The 9,595-nt window shown below is 36.8% G+C and overlaps 1 protein-coding gene across 1 annotated transcript; it reads right to left on the bottom strand.

The window, feature by feature from the left end:
• Nucleotides 1-7,193: 7,193 nt before the first annotated feature.
• LOC107723735 (gap junction alpha-1 protein-like) lies at nucleotides 7,194-9,470 on the bottom strand. Its single transcript, XM_016532448.1, has 3 exons — nucleotides 9,286-9,470; nucleotides 8,367-8,696; nucleotides 7,194-8,125 (listed from the first exon to the last, which is right to left on the bottom strand). The coding sequence occupies exons 2-3, from the start codon at nucleotides 8,649-8,651 to the stop codon at nucleotides 7,346-7,348; spliced, it is 1,065 nt and encodes a 354-aa protein (XP_016387934.1). The 5' UTR covers nucleotides 8,652-8,696; nucleotides 9,286-9,470; the 3' UTR covers nucleotides 7,194-7,345.
• Between the last annotated feature and the right edge of the window lie 125 nt (nucleotides 9,471-9,595).

The following is a 9,595-nucleotide window of genomic DNA, read 5'->3' as shown; positions in this document are numbered from 1 at the left end:
GCCGCGAAAACATAAAACCATGTCTGCATTTGTGATCGGAGAAATGACAAACAACAAGCCCTACTCTACACTGCCCAAAAAGCTCGCTTTAAATATATAAAATATAAAAACTCTTTAAATATAAAAAACATACTTGCAGTGTTTGAGTCAGAACAGCCAGCATTGTAGTCTACTCTCCCAGTATCAGGAAACGGTCCTCCATAAAATGTGCTGCACACATCTGAATATTTGGGTTGAAGTGTTCTGGAACAGTGTTGTAAATACAACTTAACCACTGATTTCTAGTCGTGTCCATTTTTGGAAGGCCAAACAAAGTAGTTTCACTTTCACAACGAAGCACACAGCGTCTTTACGACATGGCGGCGGAAACAACAAAACTACAGCGAGAATAAAAGTTACGCCTTATTTCTTTGCGTGAACATTTGGGCGGCGTTATGCAAATCTTCCCACATAGTGACGTAGACATGTGGGGGCGTGTTAGAACGAGCCGTTTTAGGTAGGCGTGGTTGACTCTTAACTTTTATAAAGAATATCTCTTTGGATTTGAGACTTTAGTCTTTGCAACTTTACAGATCTTCTTTATGCACCAAGAGCTTGTAACACTCCAAAGAGAAAGGAAAAATTTAAATCGCATCATATGACCCCTTTAAATCAGGACGTGATGATTGTCTTGCTGGGTCGTTTATACTGTTTGTGCCATTTAAATATGATATTTTCTTTTTAATATAATGATTCGTAGGATTGCCTGTTACAAGCGCCCCAGCAGTCTCTATACAAAATAGTTTTATAGCATGCCATATAACATTAACATAACATCCTTCGGTAATTATAAATGACTGTGATTGGTCCGTCCTTATCAGCGCTGAGAATAGCAACAAGTACCAAATCACAGCTGCTACTGCACAAGAGATCTGGACGATCACTTACACTTGAAGAAAAATATGAGACCTACCACTACATTAAAAATACCTTGACTTGACATTAAAAACCAGGGGGGAAAGGCAATACATTATTAAAACTCATCGTGCCCGACCAATCCGTCCATTTTATATACTGTAGCCTACTTGTTTCGCTGGTAACTGCCATTCTACCCTACAATGTACAGACCTTGTCCTTTGTGCGGAATGACTCGCACTTATTAAAGTCGCCCGCTAGATGGCAGGCGTGTTCCATTGTGCACATGCGATTGCAGTTTACCTCAGAAATTCCATGTATAATTCATTTAGTACATTTCCGCCGACATAACTATGGATTGTACTTTAATAAATCACAGAATGCATAACTTGGATTTTTCCAGCATTGGCACGATGTGAGTCACCGCAGTGTCATATCGCTATCTAATGCTCCTCATGAATGAATCAGACCATAAGGGCTAGTTCACAGAAATAATAATAATAAATAATAGTTCCTAATTCGTGTCTTGTCTTTTGTTTCAGTGGAACACACACACACACACACACACACACAAATAAAGTAGGAAGAATCTTCACGAAAGCATACGGACAAAAAACACAAAAGCTAAAGGTAGGCTAGTTCTTATGAATTTTACAATATATCCTATTTTAATTTAGGTTCTTGCTTTAGATATTAAGTAGTAACTTAACTTAAGTCATCTACACAATTTGCGTCTCTCATTTCGTTAAAAACTATAGAGGCCAAAAACAGTTTATAACATAGTTTTGTTAGCCTACGTAAACCCTTTAAATCAGGGCGTGATGATTGTCTTGCTGGGTCGTTTATACTGTTTGTGCCATTTAAATATGATATTTTCTTTTTAATATAATGATTCGTAGGATTGCCTGTTACAAGCGCCCCAGCAGTCTCTATACAAAATAGTTTTATAGCATGCCATATAACATTAACATAACATCCTTCGGTAATTATAAATGACTGTGATTGGTCCGTCCTTATCAGCGCTGAGAATAGCAACAAGTACCAAATCACAGCTGCTACTGCACAAGAGATCTGGACGATCACTTACACTTGAAGAAAAATATGAGACCTACCACTACATTAAAAATACCTTGACTTGACATTAAAAACCAGGGGGGAAAGGCAATACATTATTAAAACTCATCGTGCCCGACCAATCCGTCCATTTTATATACTGTAGCCTACTTGTTTCGCTGGTAACTGCCATTCTACCCTACAATGTACAGACCTTGTCCTTTGTGCGGAATGACTCGCACTTATTAAAGTCGCCCGCTAGATGGCAGGCGTGTTCCATTGTGCACATGCGATTGCAGTTTACCTCAGAAATTCCATGTATAATTCATTTAGTACATTTCCGCCGACATAACTATGGATTGTACTTTAATAAATCACAGAATGCATAACTTGGATTTTTCCAGCATTGGCACGATGTGAGTCACCGCAGTGTCATATCGCTATCTAATGCTCCTCATGAATGAATCAGACCATAAGGGCTAGTTCACAGAAATAATAATAATAAATAATAGTTCCTAATTCGTGTCTTGTCTTTTGTTTCAGTGGAACACACACACACACACACACACACACATAAAGTAGAAAGAATCTTCACGAAAGCATACGGACAAAAAACACAAAAGCTAAAGGTAGGCTAGTTCTTATGAATTTTACAATATATTCTATTTTAATTTAGGTTCTTGCTTTAGATATTAAGTAGTAACTTAACTTAAGTCATCTACACAATTTGCGTCTCTCATTTCGTTAAAAACTATAGAGGCCAAAAACAGTTTATAACATAGTTTTGTTAGCCTACGTAAAAAGTGAGAAGACTTTGCCAACTTTAATCTCATTGTGTTTTCTTCATTTGTTAGCCATTTGATTGATGATACTCAAGCTTATGAAAGCTTTAGCCATGTCCTTTGCCTTTGTTTCTCAACAATTGGAGTCTCTTCACAGTTCATTCCTGCAGTACAGAAGATAAATTCACCCTCAAATGTATCCCAAAACTTTGGAAGCGCTGGAGGAAATCACATGATGCCGCTTAATGTCGAGCTGACTTTAGTCTGTAGGCTACTGCTGCTGCTGAATAAACCTCACCACAAACCATAAGGCCTATAACCATTCACTTGTTTGTCCAAATACACCGCCAAGAAGAAGGCTTGAATGTAACCATGGAGCTTTGGGTGTAGTGTGAATATTTAATGTAGCCTAATTAAAATGGTTGATGTTAATGCCATGTAAAGTTCACCTAATAGACCAAGACAAGCTGTTTCTACAAAGCCTTTAAGCACTGCTTCAAAAACGCACCCCATGGCACTGAGTACAAAACGTTTATTTTTAGACACAGTTTGTGGTCCTGCTATGTATGCAAGTAGGATATTAAACGTGCTATTCCATAAGTCACACACAATTAGACACTGCAAATTTATACTATGGCACACTATAATGTAATCGGTATGGCAGAACGTTCTGAACTAACAGAACTAGACCCTGCTGTTTTCAATTAAACTGGAAGGCTGAAAGGTATGTCCGGCCGCCTCACATCTTACAGTCGGACAAGTGAGAGTAAAAGATGAGCTTGGCTGCATTTACCTTTTATATGTGTACTTTATAAGTTTCCATTTTGAACCTAAAATGGAATTTAAAACAAAAATAGGTTTTAAAGTTTCTCAAGACAGTCTCACTGGAAAATCTTGATTTTTGAAGATCATATAGGCATTACAATGATTGAAAACATGGGAGATTTTTGTTTTAGATAAACAGATAGATAATCTGAATAACATAACCAGAATAACATAATCTGAATAATATAAACCAGAATTCCTAATGACAAACTGTGATGCATGTATCAGTTTCTAATTGTTCAATAAACAATGTAGAACAATTATGCTAAACACTTTTGAAACACTTCATTTTTGGTGGCGTGGGTTCATCCAGGCTATAAACCTTGAACTAGCTTGAGCCAGAGTTTTGGTTGAAAACTAAGATGGTGTTTTACTGAGTTATTAAACCTCCTTCAAAGTCTCATTTCATGACTGAAGAACATTCAGGTTTACAAGGGGCACATTTCATTACAGTACTTAGGTCACATTTGATCATCCAAATGAGGAATGCGAGAAATGGCAACATTTTTACCTTGAAAGATATTTTAATGCTTGAAATCAGCCTTTGATAATGTACAATGTTTACATATGATAGTAAATACTTACTTGAATTCCTTTTATGCTACGTAACTGCACCATGTCCTTGATGCACATAGCCCAGATTTTACTAAAACCTATTTCAGAGTAAAGTGCACATACACAGTTCACAGGGTTTTTTGCCTTTTTGCTCAGCCACATGTGGCTGGCAGACTTGAGTGAAAGCATGTTTTCATTTAGTCCTTTGAATAAATAGGAAACTCTGAGAACAGAGGAAAAAGTTGAATCTAATTAACTCGTTTTAATTTCAGGCTCGTTTTAGGGCTTTCATTTGTCAGTCAGAGGGAGTCAATTTGCCACTTGTGAATTATGTGAATATGTTAACCAACATTTATGTCAACACTTTACACTTAGCTCTGATAAGCAGTCAGGTGGTTTGACATTGGTCTTTACTGGTCCAGAGCAGAAGACTATGTACAGTTACTGTAAAGATTCCAGAAAACATTTATACGCTCTGGCTAACTTCCCGCAATGGAAAAACGCTGTCGGAAAAAGAAGAATGGAAAAAAAAGAATGTTCATGTTAAGTTCCTGCTGGAGTAGAATTAATTATCTTAATTTATTTCAGTAGGGTTAAACTAGATAGATTTATGTGTGCTAAAAAACATCACACATCTAACTTGATTTCACTCTTTTTTTCTGAAAAATATAAAAGATATGCTGTACTTAAAATGCATATGGGTAGTTGACATTAAATACTTTTTGGAAATCAGTGTTTTTTTTTTAAATTATCATTGAAATACTATTAGAGTTTTTGTTAGTATTTTTATTTTTTAATATTTCATATTTTTCATTTTAAAGTTTTGTAATTTTGATGTTTTTTGGCCATTTTTATAATTTTTTAAATGTCTAAATAGTTTTTTCCCCCCCGGTTTCAGTTATTTTAACATATCAAGTAATAAAATACGTATGTTTCATTTCAGTTAAAAGAATTAAAAGTTAAAAGAATATTTTAAGCATTTTAAACTTGGTTTTAGTTTAAGTTAACAATAATAACCTGGGCCCGTATGTATAAAACTTCTCAGAAATGCTCTTAAGAATAGTCTTAAGCTTTGACTTAAGTGTCAAAAAATTCTTAGTAAAAAGTAGGACTTTTCTAAGAGTAGGAGACTTTTATAAAGAAGCTAAAAGCAACTTTCAGTAAAGTCTAAGACTGATTCTTAACTGTTGACTAAGGTGACACTTAAGTGTCGCGAACTAAGGACTACAATGATGTCAACCCAAAATGGCCGACCTCGACCTCTGAATCAGCCAATAGTGAGCCTGCTCATGTAAAGTCACAGCAGCACAACACCAATCATTTAATGTAATTACAATCAAATCATTTCATTAAGCCACTGAAATATTTTAATATTTAAATGTATTTTTTTTAAATGCTTTGCATTGTGCAAAATTATCACTAATTATTACTGATGCTTCATTTTCTATTGGTATGTCTCCTTGTTTACAGTTGGAGCAATGATGTGAACATGAGTTCCATCAATGGCTCCAACAACTCCAGGAAAGCCCACAATCCTCATAAAAGTGGCTTTTTTTGGAGCATGGTTTGGCGGTTAGTTGGAAAGTCAATGAACTGCCGTATAGTTCAAAAAGTGGTCAAAAGTGATGTTTGACATCTTCAAATCTGACATCTTCACCCCTAATAAAAAAAAAATAAAGGTGCAAGATTTTGTAAGCATATTGCATAGTTGCTTAGAGTCAGTTGTTTTATTTGTGATAATAATGCAATGAAACAAGTCAAATTGTGCGGCCATAATTTTTGGCCATGCTGTCATACAAAGAAATTATGAATGCAAAAACAAGAGGACCAATGAAATATTAATAACTTATGTTGTAGTTAATGTCACAATGTTGCCAATTTAGTGATTTTGTCACTGGATGTAGTGACTTCCTCACCCCTCCCAATCACTCTCCCACTGATCTATATTTATATTTATATAGATCAGTGAACTCACATTTATGATGTCATCAACTTTCAATTGAAAGAAGTTGGCAACACTGGTCAGTGTTTTCTCATGGTTTAAGTGAAATGTGGGGTCATAAAAAAAAAAAAAAAACTCCACACATCACTTTTGGCCACTGTTGTGTTTGGTGGGGTTAGTGCCACAATATGTAAGACCCTGCTTACTGTGTCATCACAGGTGCATTGCTGCATTTTTCCAATTTTCCTGCCAAAAAAATTTAATTATTACTTTCATTTCTGCAGTTAGAGCATTGACTTGTTGAGTGGAAAAGGTTATTAAATTTCTTACTTTGTCAGTTACAAAAAAAAAAGACTTTTTGATCTTGACAATCAAGTTTGTATCTTTTATCAACTCCATATTATCATATAACTCCAATATGTCATATCTTCACTGGAAAGTGTTTGCCTCCTCCTCTTTGTTGCCATCTTGTTACTCCAGTTAGGAGACCTCTTCAGCTCTCTTAAATAATTTAGGTGCTGAGACCTAGTTTTAACACTTAGGGACCTTTATGAATCACTCTTATTCTTAAGTCTAGGAATAAGAGTAAAATTACGTCATTCTTAGAATTTTGATACACTTAGGACCAAAATTTTACTCTAAACGGCTTTATACATACGGCCCCTGATTAACTCCATCTAAAGCCCTTTTATAGGATAGATAGACAGATAGATAGAAATTATATATATTTAGAGAAAGAAAGGGAGCGAGAGAGAAAGATATTACTTATAGTAGTATTAATACTACTTAAAATTATTATCTATGCAGTTTTATGATCTCATATAAATTAGAGAGACAATATGGAATATTTGCAGCTTTTAAAATTAATTTGTGTAGTGAAGTGAAGGCAAAATGGTGCTGAAAATGGTGAAAAATTCAAAGGAAATTTTGACCTGTTGCCGGACTTAAGAAATACAATTGTCATTATACATTTTAACTTAAAAACTTGATGTTGATGTAAAAAAAAGTTTATGGATACATATGCATAAACTACCCATATACTGTATTAAACATTTATTTTAGAGCAAACCTGTGAAATTATTTACATTTTCACAATCACAGCTCATAAATACAGTCCACTTAACAAAAACTGTTTGGCATGAGTTACAATAGAAAAAACAAATAAAATAAATATAAATGCTGAAACAATATTCTTTGGATGTCAGTGACCAGTGTCCTTTTCACAGTTTTTTTTTAATATTCACTATTTGTGAAAGGTAGAAATTGTCCATGGGGTCTGTGTTTGAGGCTTCTGCTAGATGTCAAGATCATCCGGCCGGGCCCGACTGCTCGCTCGACTACTCGGTCGAGGTTCAAGCTCTTTGAGCAGCAGAAGATCCTTCCCCAGAGCCACTTTCTCAGAATATGGAAAGCGCTGGGTGTGACCCAGCTGGTTCTGTTCTGTACTGTAATTAGTCCAGTTCTGCTCATTAGCCTGCTTGTCGTAATTGTCAGAGGAGTTGGACTTGTCGCCCGTATTTAGGTTGTAGCCCAGATTAGGAACGGGGGCCGAGCAGTCGCTGTAATACCCGTAACTGGACAAGTTCCTTGGGCAAGGCTTGATATTACAGGCCCTATCAAAGTTTTTCTCCGACTCTTTCAATCGATCCTTCATCCTCTTGAAAATCACGTAAAAAAACTCAAAGACGTTGAGGGCCAGAGAGACAAGCGACACGACCAACATAAAGATGATAAAAACCGTCTTCTCGGTGGGACGAGACAAAAAGCAGTCCACTTTATGTGGACAAGGGAACTTTTGACACGTATAAACAGCCGACAGCTTGAATCCATAAAGGTGCCACTGAATCAACAGGAAAACAATTTCAAATATGGACTTCAAGACGATGCTCACTATATATGTGTAAAATATCCCTCCTCTCATTTTGATCTTCCCATGATCTTCCAGGCCATACTTGAACTTCTTCATTTTAATTTTCCTCAACAGCACATCCACATCTCCTCCTTTGCTCTGGATGTCTCGTAATATCTCCTCCTTTTTATTCAGTTTCTCCTCCTTGTGCATGAGGAACACGATGTGGCTGAGGTACAGGAGGGTCGGCATGGACACAAATATGATCTGCAGCACCCAGAAGCGCACATGGGAGATGGGGAACGACTTGTCGTAGCACACGTTCTCGCAGCCGGGGGCCATACTTGAACTTCTTCATTTTAATTTTCCTCAACAGCACATCCACATCTCCTCCTTTGCTCTGGATGTCTCGTAATATCTCCTCCTTTTTATTCAGTTTCTCCTCCTTGTGCATGAGGAACACGATGTGGCTGAGGTACAGGAGGGTCGGCATGGACACAAATATGATCTGCAGCACCCAGAAGCGCACATGGGAGATGGGGAACGACTTGTCGTAGCACACGTTCTCGCAGCCGGGCTGCAGCGTGTTGCACTTGAACGCCGACTGCTCATCTCCCCAGGCGGACTCCACCGCCGTCCCCAAGACCAGGATCCTGAAGATGAAGAGGATGGAGAGCCAGACTTTGCCTCCTGCCGTGGAGTATGCCTGGACCTTGTCAAGAAGTTTCCCCAGCGCGCTCCAGTCACCCATGATGAAAGATGTTCTGGATTAGACAGGAGATGACCAACCTTCAAGCTGACAAAGACAGTAAATTCGATGAGTATTATAAACACAGATGAAGCCCAGTGTTAAACACATCCGAGTGGTCTCCTCGCTCCCCATATGACTGTCAAATACAATAACATAAGTCCTTGGCTCATCTTCAGAAATGTCCCTGGGTCAATTCCTGCTCTAAATGAATGCTCTGTGGTTTTCTGACTTTTCAACAGATATTTAACCTTAAAAAATATCGCATTTTTTAACTATATAAAATTCAGAACAAGTAAAATGCTAAAACACAAATACTAAAGGATAAAATATTTTAAAACATATTTACATACATAGTATTTTTTTAATCACAAAAATACACTACTTCTGGAAAACAAACTGCTGAGGCTTAACATTTTTTTAAATCACAGATTTAACCTACTAAAATATTTTTAAACTATATACTTTGAAAAATAAGAAACCAGACTATAAACAAACGACCGCTATTTAAAAAGAAATCGCCTAATAAAACATGCATAAATACACACATATAGGCCTATACCATTTGTATCATACTAACTTTTAAGTTTTAACATATCTCCAATACATGTTGACTATGTTGTCTTGTATTTCTTACCTGGAAAGTCGTTAAAAACTCCAAACTTCTAGATAACTTTTGTAGCACATTTCAGTGATAAATTCAAAAATAAGCAGTTTCGATATAAAATGATTTCCCCTACGGCGAACGTCCTCTCATCCCATCCGTTGGAGGGACTGAGTCAGAAGGGGGGGGGGATTAAACGGCAGCTAACTCAAATTTGTGGACTTCCAGAACTTCTCAATCTCCGTTATATTTTGGGAGGAAATGTCTTGGAAAAAGGAAGTGCAATGAAAGTGTGAAATACTGCCATCTGCAGTAGAAGTAGCAACTTGCAACAGATGCAACC

Source organism: Sinocyclocheilus rhinocerous, unplaced genomic scaffold (assembly GCF_001515625.1).
Source record: "Sinocyclocheilus rhinocerous isolate Xijiao unplaced genomic scaffold, SAMN03320098_v1.1 scaffold283, whole genome shotgun sequence".
Lineage (NCBI taxonomy): Eukaryota > Metazoa > Chordata > Actinopteri > Cypriniformes > Cyprinidae > Sinocyclocheilus > Sinocyclocheilus rhinocerous.
Note: the sequence above shows the minus strand (reverse complement) of the source record. Positions and strands in the feature narration are given on the sequence as shown.